This window comes from Chinchilla lanigera, unplaced genomic scaffold (genome assembly GCF_000276665.1).
Source record: "Chinchilla lanigera isolate Chin_1 unplaced genomic scaffold, ChiLan1.0 scaffold00044, whole genome shotgun sequence".
NCBI classification, from domain to species: Eukaryota; Metazoa; Chordata; class Mammalia; order Rodentia; family Chinchillidae; genus Chinchilla; species Chinchilla lanigera.
The window spans coordinates 12,337,002-12,359,640 of NW_004955445.1; the positions used below are offsets into that span (position 1 = coordinate 12,337,002).

General features: G+C 35.8%; 1 protein-coding gene across 1 annotated transcript in view; it reads right to left on the reverse strand.

Annotated features, from left to right (window-relative positions):
* Stk4 (serine/threonine kinase 4) overlaps positions 1–22,639 on the reverse strand; it is a 90,728-nt gene that overhangs the window by 28,717 nt on the left and 39,372 nt on the right. The window contains exon 10 of the mRNA XM_005392454.2: positions 15,224–15,381. Coding sequence (XP_005392511.1) covers positions 15,224–15,381 — 158 coding nt within the window. The remainder of the gene's footprint in view (positions 1–15,223; positions 15,382–22,639) is intronic.

The following is a 22,639-nucleotide window of genomic DNA, read 5'->3' on the forward strand; positions in this document are numbered from 1 at the left end:
TATGTATGTATATACAGGATAGCTAACATAGTTGTACTACTGTCTTCTATTGCTTTACTGAAAGGATCAGTTAATGATTACTTGTTTGATCAATCTTGCATGTCTCTATTTGTTTTCCTGAGAAACCACTTTGAAGATATCAATACATAATACAACAACCATTGTTAATTTCCTACAACTTTGTCTGTAACTCTGTATTGTTTGTATTGTTCTTCTGCTATTTTGTAAGTGGATGTGTGTTTGTTAATATGTTTTCCTTCTTTTATTTTAAAAATAAATTTAAAAAAAAGAAGATTATTGCTGTGTAAGACAGTATAAGCCAGTGACATGAACAGAAAAGAGAATTTACCCAGGCGAGGGTAAGAGTGAAGGAGCTGGACTTGGTGGTGCACACCTGTAATCCTAGCGCTCAGGAAGCTAAGGCAGGAGGATCACTGAATTCAAGGCCGGCCTAAACTACTATTGAGACCCTGTCTCAAAGAAAAAGAAAAAAAAAGAAAAGAAAGAATAAAGGTAATACTTTATTCAGGCCAGAGTACACTATCAAGGGGGACAACAGGCAAGTTTCTGAGAGGTAGCCACTACAATTTTCCTTGAAAATGGTCCTGCATGCCTATAATCCCAGCTTCTTGGGAGGCTGAAGCAAGAGGACTGCCAAGATTGAGGCTAGCCTGGGCAACTTAGCCAGACCTTGTCTCAAAATTTAAAATGTTTAAAAATAAATAAATAAATGAGTCAGAATATAGCTTATATTCTCATGCCAACCCCCAGTATCACAGGAAGAAAGATAGAAAGAGAGAAAAAGTGAGAGAGAAAGAGAGAGAGAAAGAAAGGAAGAAAGGAAGAAAAGAAAGAAAAAAGAAAAGAAAGAAAAAGAAAGAAAGAAGGAAAGAAAAAGAAAATAGAGGGAAAGAGGTCTCTGGATTTCTGTTCCTTAAACTATACAAAAGCGTAAGAAATTCTGCTTGTTTCTTAATGGGAACATTGTAAGTATCACCAAGTCAGACAATAAAATATTAATACACTTTTGCATTAAATGTACTTTTAATGCTATCTATTAAGTGATGATAGTATTACTATCAATACCAAATGGAAGCATACCAGGAGTCTGGACTTAATTGTTCTCTTGGTCTTGCCCTATCTCTGGATTATTTGTCTTCAAAGAGCAAATGGTAATTTGTTTACAAAAGTAAAATGAAATGTGAAATAATGTGTAATAATATTTAATATACAATAAACAGAAACAAATATAAATAGATTTATAATTCTCTGCTATCAGAATTGTGCCACAGTTCTGAAAGCAAACTTGGTTCAAATAACCCAACCCACATTCATTTGATCTTTCCTCCAACCCTTCAGAAGAAGTAGGATAGGTGGTATTATCCTTGATTTTTACAGACCACAAACCCGAAATTCAAAGAGGAGAGCTATTCACTAAAGGTCCCAGTTAAAGGCAGGGCCTCTTCTGATGTAATCTGATGTTCATTCCACTGGTCTATGACATGAAGTACTTCTATTTTCATGGGAAACTCACTTCATACAATGTCCTACTTCAGGCTTTTGAATGAATTATAACACTCATTTTACCTCGCTGGCAACCTTCTGTCTGCGGTAAGAATATTCTACCACTAGACTGGACACACGTAAAGCGAAAGGGCAGCATCTACTGGTAAAAGTGTGTAACTGCAAAGGAAGTACTCTGCTTCGAGAGTTCAAGTATCAGTAAACATCCCATAGTTCATGTAAGCAGGGGTGGGTAGAAAGAAAAATTATATTGAACAGAGATATAAGAAAAAGGGAAGGATGGAGAAGGAATTGGAAAATTCTAAAAATTATAAACATGACTACTTTGGAAATCAATTTCCAACTACTGTAGCAATAATTTCAGAGCAGTTTTTAAATCAGTCCCTTAGGGAGGAAGTTCTTTTTGGGAATGTAGCTCTAGTTTTTTAATGGAAAGCAGTGGGAAATCACTGAAGGAAAAATTTAGTTAACCGATATTTATGCCATGGACAATGTTTCAAGAAAGGAAGAGAAAGAAAAGGAAATCACCATTTATAAAGTGCCTATTACATTACAGTCACTTTATATGTATTACTCAATTTAATTCTCACATCAACACAAACTCCGTTCCATAGGTCCTAGTGTTATCTCCACTTTGCACATGAGGAAAATGAAGCTCAGAGAGATGAAAACTGCCTAAAGCTACTTAGAAAATGGCAAAGTCAAAATGTGAACCCTAAAAGTCTGACTCTAGTGATCTTAAGGACCAGACCTATTGTCTTGTAACTAGGGTTGCAGTCACTCTGGTACTGTGACATAATCTACTTCCATACAAAGAGACTCAGCTGCAATTTTATAGAACCTTCTAAACAAAAACTAAATCTAACATTTTCAGTCAAAAAATCTTGCATGGACAGAAAAGCCCGAGTTGTGCTGTTTTCGGTAGCAATACAATAAAGTACCAACAATCAGCCCTTCCTCTTTGAATCAACTTCTCAATATCTCTTTTTCTCCTTAGTTCAAAATCTCAGTAATCAAACTCCTACAGTGAAATGAAGGAGGGAAAAAACACTTCTTTCCTTTCAAGAATTACCAGTGCTTGAAGTAAAGCTGTCAAATGATAAAAAAATGTTGAAGTATGTTGTATTTCATTTGACTAATGGACACTGGGGTTTTTAAGCGATCCTGCTGGGAGGACATGACATGAGGGACATATCTTAGCGAAAGGCATCCCACACCATGTTTTTCTCTCAGAGGCACTGAGTAACATAAGGAAATACTGCTAAGTTCTAATAGAGACTTTTTCTTTCAATAGGGATGAGAAAATTTACAGAAACTTGTTCTTTTGTCTTAACATTTCACATCCCTGAAATGTGTTTCTGACCTCTGAAGAGCCTAAGTAAGAAAAAAAAAATTGGGAGGAGAAGCTAAGAAAGGATCTTTGACAGCTTAGAGGATAACGAGTAAAAGACAGGTGGCCCAGGTAAATGAGACCACAACTCAGTCACGGCTGTGGGCCTACTAATAAGCAAAAAATTTGCATTTGCTTCAGTTGAACATTAAAAATTTTGTTTTCTAGATCACATTTTAAAACATCTTTCAGGGTGCAGGCCTGTGCCTCAGTGGGTAGTGCTCTGATTACAGATCAGAAGATTCGGAAACATCTTTAGTCTTTGGAAGCTTCTTGATGAAGAACAAACAGTACTGACCTTAGGGCTGTTTTTCCTTTTCTTTTCTGACTTCAAATTATAGCAAAATTAAACTAACAACCAAATCTGCACTTGGTTGTAATGAAATCCAAACTTTAAAAATGTCAGGTTCTGATTATAGCAATTAGGAACTCCAGGTCTTCAGGACTTCTTCATAGTTAATACCAACCTGGCAATTCTGATACCCAGGGCAGGTTAACAGGGTGTTTGCCAGAAGACTGACTGCTCACTCTCCTCTGACACACGGTGTTATGATTAAATTAGTTTTAGTGGCTAGCCTGTTTATATAAACAGCACCAGGCTGTGGCAAAGAGATATATCTGAATAAATTTACTTCTCACTACGGAAAAAAAAACAACTAAACAGACTTAAAATATGTAACTTGCCTCTCAAAACTGAAGGGCAAAGACCATGAGCCTTAAAAATCACAGATAACAATTATAAAACCTATCATTCCCTATTTTTGAACAGGTTTATGAAATAATGAACTTTAAAACCATTGGAAATAATCTGAACACTTAGAGGACTGGCTTAATAAACTCTCAACAGTACTAAGCATCAAGAAAAAAGGAACGATGACCACACACTGCTATGGAGTGACTTCAAGGATACGTAGGTGAAATGAAAATAAAGGTAGAAAAAAAGTGTATAGTTGTTATGGTTTGTGTCTGGGTGTCCCCCCAAAGCCTCATGTGGTCATGGGGCAGGCTTTTAGAGTTTGATTGATTATGGGTGTGAGAGCTACACCTGCCCTGGGGTGGATAGTTTGCATATGTAAGGGAGAGGAAGAGGCTGCTTGCGGCCATTCCTCCCTTTTGTGCTTGTTGCTTTTGCTGTGTTCTGCCGCCATGAGCTGTACCATGTGCCACTCTGCCTTGTAACCTGCCAAGTATGGACTGAAACCTCCACAAAATGTAAGCGAAATATACCTTTCCTTCCTTAATTTTGGGTGTCAGGTATTTTGTTCCAGCAATGAGAGAAAAGTAACCAAGACAATAGTATACTACTCCCACCTTGGAATGAGAATACAAACACATGTATATTTGTGTGTAATCTCCAAAATAACAAAGAGAGAGAGAGAGAGAGAGAGAAGAAAAAGGAGATAAACTAAATCTGAGAAACTCTGTTTTGTCAATTTGCCTTTGGAACCATATAAGTTATACAAATATAAAGTAAAACAATAAAAAAGCAAAACCTAAAAAGCAAAAAAAACCTAAAAAACACTGAGTGTATGGCACATCCACATAGAAATTATTACAACTGGCTTTGACACACAATAATTCAACTGCACATCTCTACTTGGCTATGTCCTAAGAACAAAGAGAACACAACTGTTTTCAGTAACTGCTGGTGGAAGTTATTGGTACTGTTATTCTGAGGCTGACATATTTACTGTGGAATGTAAAGCAAATATTAACACTGCTAGGGAAAAGGAATTATAGATGTAGGATCAAAGTGGTTAAGTAAAAAAAATTTGTTGTAAGGGGCTGGGGATTTAGCTCAGCGGCAAAAGCGCCTGCCTGGCAAGCGCAAGGTCGTGAGTTCGGTTCCTGGTACCGGAGAAAAACCAAAAAAAAAAAAAAAAAATTTGTTGTATTCAATCTCTTTTTTTTTGTTTTTTTTTTCTGGTACCAGGAATCGAACTCATGACCTTGCATTTGCCAGGCAGGCACTGTACCACTGAGCTAAACCCCCAGCCCCTGTATTCAATCTCTATTAGAAATAAGAATTCATGAGTCTGTAAAAAAAAAAAAAAATACACATTTATTTTGTTCATTAAAAAGTCCTAGGGAAAAAAAATGACCTAATTATAGTGAGCATATCTTCTATCAGATCATGGTCTCTACCATTTGCACTAAAAGGAACTTGAGTGCTTCAAAACTGGCTGTTTCCAGGTTTGGTACAAGAAGCGGAGAAGATAAGCCTGGACTAGTTCATCATACTAGAAAGCCAAGAAAGCTCTAGAAAACTACAGCGAGACAGGAACCACCCAAAAGGGAAAAGAACAATTTCATGGTAGAAACAAACAAGGACATAAATGGTGATCCAAGACTCACGTACAGCCCCAGATTTAAAAAGACAAAAAATAAAAAAACAAAAAACAGCTACAAATATAACCTACTAACAGATGCAAGATAGGGTCAGTCTGAAAACCTGCCTTACCCTACCAGTCAAAGCTGACAAATGAGCTGTCCTTAGCTAACTCAAAACTTGATCAATCAGGACCAAGCACCATTTGCAATCCTGAATCCCATATTTGCACGGAGAACTTGAGTGAGAATTTTTGGCAGGAACCTTTCCTCCATTAACTACCCCTTTTCCTCTGTTCAGGAAGCCACCTGCCTGACTTGCTCTTCATCAGAGATGTGACTCTCTTCTTGCTCAAGCCAGAATCCCAATAAAAGCCTCCTCTATACCTATATTCCTGAGTCCAATCTCATTTCTTTTGTTTCTGGACCCAAGAACTCAGCTCTGGTAACACTGGGAAGTACATATATCATATTTCAATAAAACATTTTTTTAAAGTCCTGGGACATATCAAGATGAAACAATATGAACTTTTAAAAAAAATTCGAAAAGCTCTAAATGTACCAATCAACTTAATTAATAATAATTTTAAAAAAGAGTATGGACTCTAGGTGCATCCATTTACCTAAAAAAAAGGAAAAGACTGAAACTCATCAAATATTTCTAAATCCATGAATACATAATACTACGAAAAATCATTAGTTATTTTTGGAAAATGGTGCAAAACTAACTTATTATTTTGAAAAACAGTGAAGAGGAAAATCAAATATATATTTGTCTTTTCCATATAAATTGTACCTAAGAATATCTACATAATTAATGAAACACTTATGTTTAGAAGTATTTCAGTTGATAAGTGTAGTAGGAATGCTCAAATGTCATCATTTTGTATCCTCTAATTAAATGACAGTAGACAATCAACTTCACTTGCTTTTAACAATAGTAAAGGAGTGACAGCCACATACCCAGACATTTTGAACCTCCAGTTGGAAGCACACATACAACCTATGACATCTTTGCCAAAAAAAACTGAACCAGAGTTTGATCACACTTTCAGATCAGCAGTTCTCAAATTATCATATGTGGATTCTCTAGGAGGTCTCTGATGCCCTCCTTAGGGGAATCTGCAAGATCAAACTATTTTCGTATTAATCCTAAAACATTATTTCTTCTCTACTGTGTTGACACATTAGTCTCAGTATGAATCCAAAAGTGGCACTTAACAGGGTGAGCAGTTACTGCATTCTCCACACCACACGCTATGCTTTAAAAAAAAAAATTCCTGAAAGAATATCCTTGAGGTAGTAAAAAGTATTAATTTTATTAAAGCTCATACCTTTTAACAGTATCTGTGCTAAAAGAGGACGCTGACATACGGCGCTGCTACTGTAACTGAAATGTGATGTTTATCTTAAGGGAAACATTTGAGCTATTCAGCTGTGACCTCAACCAGCTGGTTTTTTCACAAAGCAGTCTTTTTACAGGAAAGATACACTAACGAACTGTGGTTATTCAGAGGTGGATATTTGACAGACATTTTCTTTAAAATGAAAAAACCAAATCTGTCACTTAAAGGAAAAAAGCTGAGTTTGTTCTAAAATTCAAATTTTCGAATAAAAAATAGAATTTTGGAAAACCTGTTTCATCATTGTAAAATTTGATAATTTCCCTATCCTTAGACAGTTTTCTGAAGAGATTGATCATAATTTCAAGGAATATGAATCTTTTTATACACTGTATAATGAAATGTGCCAACATTTGGGAAATCTGTGTAACTCAGTGAACCAATGTTTTCCAAATGACCAAGGCATGATGTTACAACATGCGTGAGTATACACTCCATTCAAAATACAAGACATGCCAGAGAATTTTAATATGCAGAGTAAGAGAAGTTCACTGACATAGTTTCAGATTCCAAACCATTTTGGTTTAAACCTCTGAAGACGCTGCAACTAACCTTTATAAAATTACCACCACTGAGTTTGTATATAGGATCAAAAAACAAACAAAAATAGCCACAATTATCTAAAAAGCCTCTTAAAATATGCCTTCCTTTCCCAACTATAGATCTTCACTAGGCCAGACTTTCTTCAAGTATTTCAACCTAAACTATATGTTATGACAGACTGAATGCAAAAGCAGACATGATAATAAGCCATACAGACTTAAAATAATGACATTTTTCTCACTTGTTTTTGTAAATATGGTCCATTTTTCAACACATTTACATTGATGAATGAGTTTAAGTCTACTAATAAATTATTTTAACATTCTCAGTTTTAATTTCCAACTCAGGAAATATCAGTAAATATAACCCACATAAATGAAAGTTCTTTGGGGACCTCAACAGTGTTTTTTTTTGTCCCTGCCACCCCATGCAGAAGATTGAATCCATGATCTCCTGCAAGGGAGGCAAGTGCTCTATCATTAAGCTGTGCCTCCAGTCCTTACTAATGTTCATAAAAGTGAAAAAATCCTGAGAACTCCTGTTTTAGATTTAACTATTAATCTGTAAGAAATTCAGGGAATATATTAAACAGTTATCACTCAGATGACATCAGGAATATCCAGACTGTTGGGAAACCCTATGGGACAACAACCAGTTTTTTAACAACATCACAAAGTAGTGGGGGTGGGAAGCTGTAAATTAAAAGCAATTGAAGAGAGGATCAACCAACTACACTATAAAAAATCTTATTTGGATTTTAATTCAAATGAAATATAAAAAAAGTATAACGGGAAAACTGAACAATGACAAGCATTTTACAGCACTAAGAGTTAATTTTTAAAAGTATAATAAAAGTGTAATTACAAAGAGGTATTTAATTGTTTATATATATAATGTTTAGAAACAATGTGTGCTTGCCTTTGTTTACTTTAAAACAATCAAGGGGTGAGGATAAGGAATAACAATGGTGGAGGATTAGATGAAACGAGAATCGTCATGCCAGGTGTGGTGGCGCACGCCTGTAATCCCAGCACTCGGGGGGCTGAGGCAGAAGGATCGTTGCAAGTTCGAGACCAGCCTGGGCTATAAAGTGAGCTCAAGGCCAGCCTGAACTGCATAGCGAGACCCTGTCTCAAAAAAAAAAAAAAAAAAAAAAGTTAATGATTCTTTTTTTCTTCTTTCAAGTTAATGATTCGTGTAGCTGTGTCACGGGAAGGAATTTCATTAGATTCTATCATATAATGGAGGCTGATACATTTAAGGATATGCATTAATTATCTTTTACTCATTTGGAAACAAATGGACACTAAATTCAAAGACTGTTTGGTCTGTCTTTCTTAATCTTTATAAAATGGCACACAGAAGTTTCAAGGTGTAGAGTCCTAAGTTCCCAGAAAACAGAAAGATGTGTCCTTGACAGTATTAAGCATGAATAAATGAAGAATCTCTGCTTCCAAATCAATCACGATTTTCAGTTATAAACAGGGTGGTGGTAATTCTTCCCAGTAAATGTCTAATTTCCAAAGTACATAGCAAAAGCAAAAAGCATGACCTAATAAAGAATGAATAATTGACCATGTTTTGGTAATTCAGTGGTATTTCTTTATAAAAATTCAAAGAAATCTCAATTTACAATCAGATTTGGAGTCCTGATCTGCAATGAATGGTTAAGATAAAGTTTTAAGAGATCATAGGTTGTTGTCAACTGCCTGGGGGCAAAACTCCAGACTAAAAAAAAAATTTTTTTTTACTGGAAATCAAACTCAGGACTTCACAATTGCTAGGCAGACGCTGTGCCACCGAGCTATATCCCTGGCCCCTCCAGACTAAAATTTATCATTCTCTACCATGAAAAGACAACTGAATGATGTAATTATTGAGAGAATCTGATAATCAATCTTGTTCAGATTCTGTTACTTTCATCAAATTAACTTTGAATTAACAGCTTGGTGGCTTTACATTGTAATGGGTTCATTATACAATTTCAGAGGCACACTAGATGTCTGTGCTGCATTAGGATTCTATTTTTAATTTCTCTGATACACCAAGGAAAACTATGAACAAGTATGTCCGGAATGAAAGGGTATATAGGCACTAATTACTTCACCTGAAGATTTTTCCTTTAGTCTCGCTCCTGGCTTGTTCACACCCCATACCCCACACCCACTTGCTGCAGTTACCATTACTCAGGACTTCGGGCCACACCACAGGACTCAGCACCTCCACAGGACACTCCCGCATACACACACCTTTAAGGCCAAAATGTCTTCTCCCTTCTCCTGGCTAGAGAATTCCTATTCATCTTTAAAACACACTTCAAATGAGATTTCTAGATGCCTTCCTTGAGAGTGCTTGCTCTTTCTGGGTTCCTATATCTTTTAATAAAAGAATTTATGAACTGGAACAACTTACTAAAACAGACTAAAGAGAGGCCATAAAGAGAATGGGTTATCAAGCCAAACCATTTTGGTTTAAACCTCTGCTGATCTATATATTCTTTCTGACTTTTTCAAGTGTGTCAAATGTCAAGTCCTTGCAACAAATAGCCTTTGTCTTTTTTTTTTTTTGAGATAGGGTCTCGCTATGCAGTTCAGGCTAGCACTGAGCTCACTTTGTAGTCCAGGCTGCTCTCGAACTCGCAATGATCCCCCTGCCTCAGCCTCCTGAGTGCTGGGATTACAGGTGCGCGCCACCATGCTTGGCAACAAACAGCCTTTGGTTTTCCTGATAAACTTTTTCTTTTGTACTTCATTAAATTTTGTTTTTATCTTTATCCTATTTTCAGCTTACTTACAATCTTTCTTGCATCCTAAACAGAAAATGCACTTAAGGTTATAAATCTTCCTCTGAGTACCATTTTTTGCCACATCCCACATATCCTTAATTATAGCAAATATGAATTTTATAGGGTTCTTATCATTCATTTATAAGCAGTTTATATTCAGTTTTACCTTAAAAGAATCATTTACATAGACATTTTTACATTTCCAAGTGGGAAAACATGCCTTTGCTACTTTCTTGTTGTTGATTTCTAACTTTACTGAGTCACAGTCAGTGTATACAGCCTGTATAATTTCTACGCTGAGGGGGATTTCTTTTTGAGCACTTTAAAACATAGTCCAATTTTGTGAATACTGCATATACGTTTTTAAAGCTTAACTTCATTTGAAAGTCTTTTCTATTTTCTGCTTTTGTTAACTGCATTAGCACTAGTTTTGAGTTTCTCTTTCTAGCTGAAATGTCATTCATTCATTCATTCATTGGCGCTAGGGCTTGAACCCAAGGTCTCTCATGTGCTAAGCATTCACTCTCTCACTGAACTATGTTCCTAGCCTGAAATGTCAACTTCAGAAAAGAGTACTTAAGTCAATTATGATTGTAAGTTTCTCATTTTTCCTTGTACTATATTTCTATCAATTTTAGATGAATATATATGCTTCATACTGAGTCATGACTTGTATCTTTTGGACCAGTATACCTTATACCAAGATAAAGCACATTTGCTTCTCATATAATTCTCTTCAAATTGGATTCCACTTTAAGTATTTGCCTAGTATATCTTTTTCCATTCTTCTGTTTTAAACTGTTTGGTGATATTTTATTTTACATGTCTTATAAATAACTTTCAGCTGGATTTTGACTTATTTTTAATCCAAAGAGTCTCTGTCTTTAGCAGGTGACTTTAATGCACTCAGTATTCACTGTGATTATTGATGTGTTTACATCTAGACTCCTATCCTATATGTCATTCAGCTCTAGTCATGGTGTATTTTTCTTTCCTTACACACTCTTAACTAGGTCCTGCTTCAGTCACTGTATTGCTCTCTCTACCTTCCTATGGCTTGCTGTCCTTACTTGCTCCTGTCTTAGCTGAATGTCTTGTCTCTCCACAGGCCTCCCTCGTATCTCTTCACTGTGCTTTTTAAAACTAGCCATTATCACCACAACATATTTACTGGATTACTTAATGTCTGTTTTCCTCCCCATAAACTGTTAAAAGCATGGGCCTTGTCTGTCTTGCTAACCACCGCTGGCATGCAACTTATCTTAAACTTAAGTATTATAAGTTATTTTTGGAAGATTCATGAGCCAAACTGGATTTAAGTTTATAGCTTTCTGTGGCATTAGGAATGGGCAAAATGAGATGTTCTGAATTCTCATAAAAGTAGTATCATATTCTAACAATGTGATCTGTTTACTGAATATGAAGTCAATTTTAGGGAATATTGTATTTTTAAGCATCTTTTTCACTTTTAAACACTAGGGGAATATGAGTTTTTGTTTTTTCAACTTGGGAAATAAGGCAATTCAATTTTAGAAACAGGACAAGTATTCAGTTTCAGATGAAAATGAGTTTTTTTTTTTTCTTGGTCAGTATCAAATCCTGCCACTCTGATTAAATTATTTCCTATTTGCCATTTTGGGCAAAAAGTTCATTTCAAAATAGCAACTGCCTTCATAGGAGGAAAAAAGAGTATCTGTTTTCATAGTTAAATACTGCTTGTCTGGAATTAGAAAATCTTTTCTATGAAACTGTTCAGGGAATATGCTAGTTTGTCTGACACACACTCTCATTAATTTTAGGGAGATTATTTAGAACTTTCTCCAGTGGATGAGTTCTTTCTTTGCCAGTGTGATTTACAGACATACATTTTCCATATTTTTGTACTTCAGGAGACTCAAAAGAAGTAAAAAATAAATTTAAAAATCATACAATATTAAGAAATATTTCTGAATACCTACAGTACCTAGCGGGAAAGAAGAAACTTGTATGAAAACAGACTACATTCTAAAAACCTTTTGGATAGACTTTCATGGGTTAGAGTCACCAGGTAGGCAGATAAAAATACCCCTAGATGCCTTTTCCAGAGAGTCTAATTCAGTAGGCCTGGGACAGGGTGTGAGAAACTGTGTTTTCCACAGGTTTCTAGGAGATGGTCTGGGGGCCACTCTGAGGACTGTTCTTTTAGACTATCATTTACATACTTGTATTGGGATCAAGGTGAGAACTGTATATCAAGAATATCAAGGCATCAGAGGCAGTTTTCATTTGTTCTCTGGCATTTTTTGATGTAGCAGTTCCTGTATACCCACCCCACTTCAAGTTTTTTTCCATTGTTTAGCTTGAAATGCTCTTAAAACATTAAAAAATAAGTTGTCTTTAAATTCTGAAAAAAAAAAAAAAAAAAAAAAAAAGAGTTCTACATATCTGCATGGGTTGGCTCAGGCATATATAAGTCCAAATGATCTGGAGCAAGAGTCCTAATGTCAAAAGTCTCTAGGTGAGAGATAGGCCAGGCAGTAAGTGGAGCAGGCCAGGTAATGTGGAGGATTGGAGAGGCCATGCTAAAGAGGGAAGATGCTACTCAGCTGCAGCCAACCATCATCCAACAAGGTAGGTCTATTATAGCCAGAACTCCCACATTTTCAAGATAAACTGGAGATCCAACATTTCATGCAAAATCTCTCAAGTTTTAAATATAGGCAACTCATTTTAAAAAATCTAAACACTGTATACAACACACAGAAAGGTCTGTGGGCTAGATGATGCCAGTTTATGGCCTCTAGGTTAGAAGACAGTCTCAGAAGGAATACAAGTTGGGCAATGTGCTAAACTATTCATTTGCTTATGGACCACTTCCTGTAGCAATCACCTACTTCCAAAATTAAAAGCCCTTCTAAAGACCAACAAAAGAAAGCACCCTTTTATAAGCAGCTTTCCCATCAAAGCAAGTTCTGTGCAAATGATCTTACTATGGGACAACTGTGGGAAAGACAAATGAATTCTTCATAACCTGCAACTATTGATCTAAGAATAATCAGTAGCATAATGTGACTAGGATTTCAGGATAATTAACTCTTATAATACTTTTTTTAAAAAAGGAAGAAGAAAAGAAAGCTAGACCTAGGAGGACAGACTTGAGAATTCCTAAACATTCTATCAAACCTGATGATGTGATCTGTTATAAATTATTTAAACATCTTTGCCTAAAAATTCACTAAACTGAGAAAATCACATTTTACAACTACACAGGCGACGAAGAATAGCAAGCACAATAATCCAAATCTTGTAAGTCTACTCTCATTAACAGTAACATCCCAGGGCACCATATTAAGGACTTTTAGCCAGGTGTAGTGGCACATAACCTATAATCTGAGCTACTCAAGAGGCTGAAGCAGTAGGACTACAAATTTAAGGCTAGCCTGGGCAACTTATCTAGATCCTATCTAATAAAATGACTAAATGCATGCAGTGACTGTGGCTCAGTGGTATACTTGCTTAGTATGCATGTGACCCTGGTTCAATCCCCAGAACCACAAAAGAAAAAAAAAAAAAAAAAAGACTTCCAAAGCCAAATCCTGACTTAGTGGAAGAGATGAATGCCAAAGACCTGAAGGAGGAATGATAGTGGATATGCTCTTTATCTGGCCTCTTTTATATAGTAGATAAAAACACAGGACCTATGTTTGGAAAATCTATAGTCCATATATACTATATTAACACAGTAACTTGAAAAAAACTTAAAAGATATAAATAAGATTAAGTCACCTCAAAAAAAAAAAAAAAAAAAAAAGATTAAGTCACCTCATGCCAGTGGTTTTCTACTCCACTCAGAGAAAAAGCTAGACTCATTATTACACAAAAAACCCTGCGCTGTCTGGCTTCCCATTATATTCTGATCTCATTTCCTGCTACATTCTCCTGATGCCATTCCAGGCATATCAAACCTTGAGATCTTTGTATCTGCTATTCCCACTGCCTAGAAAGCTCTTCCGTAGGATGTGTACAGTTCACAACTTTATCCTCTTACCAATGAGGACTTCCTTGACTACTCTATTTTAAAAAGCCACCCCTCCTCTTAGCCTCCTTTTGCTTTATATATATCATTTTCCACAATATTTAACACTACCTGATAACTAAATATTTTGCTTATTTTTCTTCTACAATGAAACCTCCACAAGGGATGGGGTTTTAGCCATTTCATTTACTTCTTTTTCCCTAGGATAGTGTCAAGCATGTAAAAGCCCTAAAAACACACTAACTAAAGAGACATCGGAGCAAATAGATGATAGAGTAAATGAACGTGGGTTCTAACACTGGTCCAGTGACTAATCAGTTAAATAAACTCATGTGAGTCATTTTGGTCCTCAAAAGATCTCTATCTTTCGTTGTATAACCTATGATATTTTACAAAACTACAAATTAAGTCACAGAAGAGTGACTTCACTTCCTCTAGGCCAGCCAGAAGGACAGTGGAAAGCCAAGGCTAAAAAGGCCTCATGTTCCAATCCAATACCCAAACCAAGCCCTTTTAGAAACAATAACTGAATTGTGACAGCTGAAAACCAAACTTCAGAATGGAAGCATGTAAAAATAAAAAATTCCTGGGGAAAAAATCTTTTCCAGAAGTATTTACAAAAGGAATATGAACTCTCCAGCTTACTTTTTAAAAAAATTTTATTGCCTCTACTCATTAAGTCCCTGTGAAAATTACGAAGTATCTGAAGTTGAAGGAGAATGTTCCACAGCACAAAAAGGAAAAACATACTCAGTTTTTCATAGGAAACTTTGGAATAATTTAATATTCGCCCTTTAAAAAGACTCCACATAATCTTCAGCCTAAAATTAAGAGACTGATTAGCAAAAGAACAAAGACACAAGGATCAACTCCCCTTCAATCTAACGCTTAAGTATAAAATCACCATTGCAAATAAACTATTTAAGACAAATGCATCTTCACTTGATGACTATTTCTTTTACCACTATCAATTTCAAATTAGACAAACAGAAAAATGGCAATAAAGGATTTATAAAGCAAAAATATGTCATGAATCAGGGAACTCAGAAGTGCTCAAGTATCAGTAAAATGTCTGAAACTCACGAGGGCCTTGGCCCACAGCTGCTGCAGAGGTTAACAGAAGACTCAAACTGTGCAAGAAAATCCTAAATGCTTAGGGCAGAATAGCACGTGCCACAGAGATGTCCAATGACTTCCCCCAGAAGGTATAATCATTTAACTTCAACATTACTCACAAACTCATAGTCTCCATCCTGTGGTACTTTCCAGTCTGAAGAATTTTTCAGTGGGCCAGGTACACTCTTGCCAAAGCTGTTGATCTGATTTTCCTTTTCTTTTTGTTCAAAATATTCAAGAAAAGATGGTTTTGCAGGCTGCATGGTCTCATCCCTTCCTAAAATATAAGAAAATTAAAGATAAAAGGGAATAGTCCTATATTTTAGGTAAGGTAGTAAACAGATCTCCAGATAAGTGATGGTCTTTGGATCAATGCAATGAGTCTTTTGGTTAGCAAAGGACTCCTTCAAACCCCTAATGAAAGAAAAGAAAAATACACATATTCTCACTAAAATATTTCCCATAGAATTCAAGACCCCTCTACAATATAAATAAACACATATACAAAGATGCCCCCAGGGTCTCTTTTTCTAGCTAGATTTGGACCCTGTAGTAATTCTGGGTAAGTTGCAAACAGTACATTTTGGAAGCCCCTCAGCAAATATTCCTATAACTTCCAAAGGGAAAAACACACAGCAAGCAAAAATATTTATTTAGTACCCACTATATACAAAATTCTCTACAGGCATTGTAGTAGGTAGGGGGATGACAGGTTGATTTTTCTCAATAAACTCATAATCCAATTGGAATGAGAGACATAATGCAAACAAAAGACATAAACTACAACCCATCCAACTCGTTTATAATTGAGTTAAGGGAGAAAATAAGATACAGTATTATACATACACACACACAATATTCTCAATGGTGTAAAATCATATAAGGAAAGAAAAAAATTGGAAAAGAAATACCAAATGTTAACAGGATTTGTCTCTGGTCATCGGGCTACAGGTGACTTTATTTACTTCCTGTAAATATATTTTTTAAAAAGACAGTGCTGGATATAATTAATGAGTAAAACTGATTTGCTGCTACATATGCTCATAAAATCTTAGAAGGGGGTGGTTAAGAAAGACTTGGAGGGGAGGACTTAGGTGGTGTCTCAAGGGACCACAGAGAATAAAATCAGCAGTTATGCAACAGCAGTTACTAGATAAGCACACAATATAGCAGCCGCTAGTTAGTAGTAACAACGGCAAAAAAGAATGATTCACCTGGCATGATCTCAAACTCTAGCTAGCTGAATGTACCAACTTCATAATTTGTGCCTGTGATCAGTAATCTAATATGGAGAAATATAGGAAGTGGGGGCTGGGGATTTAGCTCAGCGGCACAGCCCCTGCTTGGCAAGTGCAAAGTCGTGAGTTCGATTCCTGCTACCAGAAAAAAAAAAATCCAAAAAAACAAACAAAAAAGAAATATAGGAAGTGTTCTGTGTTTTCTGTGAACATGGTAATCCTACATAGCCACTTCCCACAATAACCAGGACAAAGGACCAGAAGGCTCAGAGCCTTGGATTCCAGTGGGGTAGGAGGATCTGGAAGATCCATCCACCTCAGCCTCCCAAATTGCTGGGGTTACAGGTATGTGTTACAGACCTAGTTTATTTAGTTTTTAAGTTAAATTTCAGGTATTAGTTCATACCATAGTTCTCCAGGAACTACAACAAAATAAAATGTGTAAAAATAGTGGTGCTTTAGATTAGCTGAGCAGTGAGGAAGCTCTAAACTTTTGCTTGGTCCCTTCTTTAGGAACTACCACAGGAGAGGTGATTACTGGCTCTGAGACAAATCTGCAGCAATCCTACACATAACCCTACACATTTAAAAAAAAAAAAAAAGAGTGTTAGGTCTAAGCATGTGCTCAATGGGAGACCTTGGGTGTGATCCCCAGCACTGGGGGAAAAAATGTTCAAAGAACTTCCTACGGCCATACAATCTTAACAAATACTATGTCAGTGGATCACTGACACATTTAGAACATAGTATATTTTCATACAAAATATACTGACTAGATATACCAACCAACTGAACACAGAGTAGAAAACCTAGAAACAAAACAGAAGTTCAAACAGCTATCCAAACAACTGACCTGCCATTTGTGAAAAGATTACATTGGATCTGTATTTCATACTTTACGCCAAGAAAACTCCAAATGGTTAAAAGCTTTAACTGTAAAAATGGAAATCAAAAATACTCAAAAACATGTAAATGCATTTAAAATCTATGTGTGGAATATGCTTTCTAACTGTGACAAAAATTCAGATGCAATGCAAAAAGAAAAAAGATAAAAAACGTGTGTGAAGAAAACATCACAAATTTTTAAAAAATTAATAATCATATAGAAACTATAAACCAAACAAGAAGATAATAAAGAGAAAGAAAATATTTGAAAATTTTAAGAGTTCTTTATGTATTAGGGAGATAAGTTACCAATACGTTTTTTTAAAAAATATTCGTTTTTTTGGAGACAGGGTCATCTTATATAGCTCAGGCTGGCTTAGAACTCATGATCCTCCTGCCTTGATCTCCCAAGTGCTGAGACTACAGGTCTGAGTCATCCATTACACCTGGCTAGAATCTTTTTTTTTTTTTTTTTTTTTAGCTAGAATTTTTAAATCAGGGAAAAGATTAAAAATGGTAGAAAAATGGAATAAAGACTTGAAAAGATAATACACACGCAAAGTTTTCCAATTGTCCTTACATGTGGAAAAAGAAATGTTTAGATTCACTCATAATAAGAGAAACTGTGAAACTACTTAGAAATACTGTATCTTACATTTCAGACTGGCAAAAATTCAAATGCAGGACAACACTGTCTGTGTTGGTAAGGCCATACATGACTCAATTGGAATGCACAACTGAAATCCTCAAGAAGGGGATCTGGCACTTAGTATCAAAACATTAAACCAGGGAAGGCACAGAAGACCTTGTGGTGTTGTATTGAACTTGAGGGCTTAATAGGAACCTTTTTAAAAAGAAAATTTCTAAAAAGGAGATTTCCAAGTTTTTTTTTATTAAAAGGCCTTGGAGCAAGGACACCTCAGCACCAATGAGCACACCTAGCACTCCGATCTATATCTCCAAATACCATCTTTTGCTAGAGAAGTACGGCCTCTTAAGAGAAACAGCTGATTTCGGGTCTAGAGAAAGAAAACTGCCAAGTGGGCCTAGAGCATCTTTTTGCACCAAAAAAGCAAGAAAGCAAGCAAGCACTCAAAAACGGATGGGGATATATAAAAAAAGATGTGAGAGGTACCTGAAGTGACCCCCACGAGTCCATTTTGGAATACTTTAAACATTAATAGAACACAGTAAGAATTCTCTTCTTTAGAAAAAACACCATTTGACAAGTGTATCATGATAGCAAACATATATACATTTTTTCCTAGGAAATACACATCAGATAGAATGTCTCCTTCTTTGGAAATAGACGCAAGCTGCATATATCATTGTACCTATTTTTCCATCCATCCATCTATCTTTGTATACACATAGAGAAATGTGGAATGACTAAAAAACGTCAATAAAAATAGCAATTCTAGATAGAACTTGTAATTTAAGGTAGTTCAAGATTTTCTCTCACATGGAATAAGCAACATATCCAAACAATAAAACAATATATTTCTGTGGCACTTCATTAACTCCTTTCAGTTGCAATACAAGTCAACTTTATAAGTTAAATCTTTAAATCAAGGATGAAACACTAAAATAACATTTCTGTCATCTAACTCTAAACCAGGCCATAAAAATCAAGGAAATGTCAGCTAAGCTAGAGCATAATCATGTGTCTAGATGAAAAGGTGAGAACATTTACCATCTTCATATTTGAATTCTCTTAATTTATGATGACAAATCTTCTAACTTAAAGATCTCTAATACTGTTGGAGGTAAAACACCAACTATTTTTTTTTTCCCTTTTGTTTTTTTTTGAGACAGGGTCTTGCTATGTAGTTCAGGTTGGCCTTAACTCACTATGTGGCCCAGACTGGCCTCAAAATCAAGGCGATTCTCCTGCCACAACTTCCCAAATGCTGGGATTACAGGTGTGTACCACCATTCCAGGCACTATTCTTGTCTTACCACTGGTAGTCATAAATAAAAAACTCCATCTAAAATGTCTTTTGCTTTCATCTTTTGATATCAATACCAGGGACCAGATTACATCTGATATTTATTAGAATTCAATGTTTCACAACTAGAGTGCGTCTTGTAATTAGAGAAGTTTTTAATTTAATCATGTATTCAGACCTAAGCTAGAGAAGTAAAATTCACAATTTCTTAGAAATTTTATTATAGCAAAATGATTAATTAAAAGATTATATATATCACATTACTAAAAAGCTAAATTTGATTTTAGAAACAGCACAACAGAAAAGTTCCTATCCTGGGATTTTACATTATATATGTTTTACTATGATTTTCTAAAAAATGGAATAAAAAACTCCTGCCCTGAAGCTCTGGGATTTAGATTCTAGTCCTGACTGTATGTTCTTGGGAAACCCGCTGGTTCCCAATCTGTAACGAAGTGTACACTGGACCAGATTATTTTTACTGTCTTTTGTAGCTTTTAAAGTTACATGATTCTAACTGATAGTCACATCTAAAAGCAAATTTGTGCCCCCACTATCAGTAACTATTCAAAAGGAGTTTTTCTCTCCACAGGGATTATGATACTTAATTGTTTCTCATCTAAAATATGCTACAAACTAGATGTATGCGGCACACAGCAAAGTCCAGACCAAACTGAAAAATAGGCCTCAACAAATATTTTAGTGACAAGACTGCCTCTAATTTGGGGTTTTTTGTTATTGTGTTGGCTTGGGGTCTTTTTGTTTTGCAGTGCTGGAGACTGAACCCAGAACCTCACACATGCTAAGCATTTCTTCTATTGCTGAACTACATTCCCAGGCCTGCTTTGTTGCCTTTGTAACAGGCAGAGGAGGAGACCAAATTTTCCTTGGCTTAAACTAATAAAGATATCATCTAGATATATAGGTGATAAAGATATTTTATGTTAACTAAAGCTGAAGAAATGAATAAACTGATGGGGGAAGCCATCTCCATTGCCAAGAAATAGCATACACTCAGAAACAGTGATCCCTTTATTTAGTGAGTCCAGAAATGACTGCCTACACCATAATTATTCTTTCCATATGTGAGAGAATGCTTCACTGATGGATTACATTTATACAGAGGAGAGAGCATTCATATTGTGACCAACATTTCCTCAATAACACTGTGATTAAACAGCAAAACTAGTTCTCAGCCTGCTATTATAGGTTGATAATTCTTGGTGAACAGATCTGTACTGCTATCACCATTAGTATCTAAGACTACTTTCAAAAATGAGGACAATAATTTCCTAGTGGTACCCTCATCCTTGAGTTACTGACATCCTCCCACTGTAATGCTCAGCCTGGTGGTCTAACTTCTTTGACAACAGCAAATATATAGCAAGCAGAGACTTTAAAATTCTTGCGTATTCTACTACAATGTAAATAACCTTCTGCAAGCCTGCTAGATAATAAAATATCATGTGTGGGGGGAGCCTGATCAATAGATGCCTCAGGTGAGGCCTTCATAAATCAGCCAGCCCCAGTTGCTATTTTACCAGCTGACCACAAAACAGAGATGACCAGACAAGACCAGGAGACACGCCTCGCTGAGCACAACTTCATTGCCAACCTACAAAAATCAGAACTAAGCCACTAAATTTTGCAGCATATTGTTAAGCCACAAAGGCTAAGTGATACAGTGTCTGACTGTGTCTCCCTACCTTCCTGCTATATTCACATGAAAAGAGATCCATCCTTTGGGAATTCAAGTTCAAATTCAAGTAACATTTCCCAAACACCTTTGGAGTTTCAGGCTTTCTACTAAGTACTTTCACATTATGTTTTCATGCAAATGTCCTGATCACACTATACAAAGCAGAGGAGAACTTGTATTTATTAGGCATCTATCAACTGCCACACAAAGTACTATTTCACTTAACGTTCAGGGAATTTTTTAAGGTATATGTTATCATTTTCATTTTATTGGTGAAAATTGTGCCTAAGATTTCATAGTAGTTAATCAACAAGGACAGGATTTGAACGCCAATTTGTCAGATTTCAAATCTGCTAAGCTGTATCTCATGTTTTAAATTCTCTAAAACCAAAATGTAGGTTCTTTGACACGTTAGCACTGCCATTAAATTGACTGCAAAAGAGTGAAGGAGAATGGAATTTTCCCAGGAACCTTATCTTTGAACTCTTCTTTCAGCATCCTTTAGTTAGATGATCAAGTGCTAGACAGCAGCCTGTCAGTGATAAAAAGCGTAAGAGAATCATTCCAAGCTGATTAAAGGACATACTGTCCCGAGGGCTTGAGCTGCCTGGTGAGCTTTTTGTTTCAGCTTGAGCTACTTGTTCAGAAGTATGCTGGGAAATGAACACATTCAGTTGAATGATAACACAAGAAACCTGAAGCCACAGAAAGGGTTGAGCACTAAAGTCTTGAAACAAAGTGTCTTATTCTGATTCTTTTACCCGATGCAGGAAATTTCTAAACTCCTATACTATGACTGGCCTATTTTTTCTTAGTAAGCTGCATTTTTACCAAGCTAAATGGTCAATCTCTCTAAGCCACAGTCAAAGGAGTAAATTCAAAAGTACATGTGCCTTCTATTTTTCTTTTTAAAATGCTATGTAAAAGCAGAAGAATCCAACAATCCAAAGGTACACCAACTGATGAACAGATAAATAAAATGTAGTATACCCATACAATGCAGTATTATTCAGCAACAAATGATGAAAAATATTGTAGTGTAACACACAATACAGACAAACAATATTATGCAAAAAAGCCAGACACAAAGGTTGACATACTATATGATTCTATTTATAGACTATGTCCAGAATAGGTATATCCATAGAGACAGAGGGTACACTAATGCTTGCTTGTGGATGAGGGAGAATGGAAATGACTCCTAACAGGATTAGAGGCTCTTCCAGGAGTCATCAAAATATCTGGAATTCAGTAGTAGTGCTTATAGTTAATATACTAAATATCTACTGAACGATATGCTTTAGGTTGGTGACTTTTATGATGTATGAACTATATTGCAATTAAAAATGATAAAACTTTTAAAATTAGATTGTAGTGATGATTATACACACTGAATATATTAAAAACCACTTAATTGTAAACTCCAAATGAATGAATTGTATGGTTCATGAATTATATACCAATAGCTCAATTTGAAAAAAGTAAAGCAACAAGATGCATTTCCTCTATTATTTGCTCTATTTTTTTGTTTTGTTGTTGTTTTGAGACAGGGTCTTGCTGTGTAGCTCACAGGCCTTGAACTCAGTATGCAGTCCAAGCTGGCCTAGAACTCTCAGCAATCCTCTTGCCTCAGTTTCTCGAGTGCTAGGGTTACAGGCATGTGCCACCATGCCTGGCTACTATTTCCTCTTATTTTTTAATTTATTGGAACTATAACACAATGTCAGGGTAGTCATAACTGGGAAGATGCCTGGCCAAAGAATG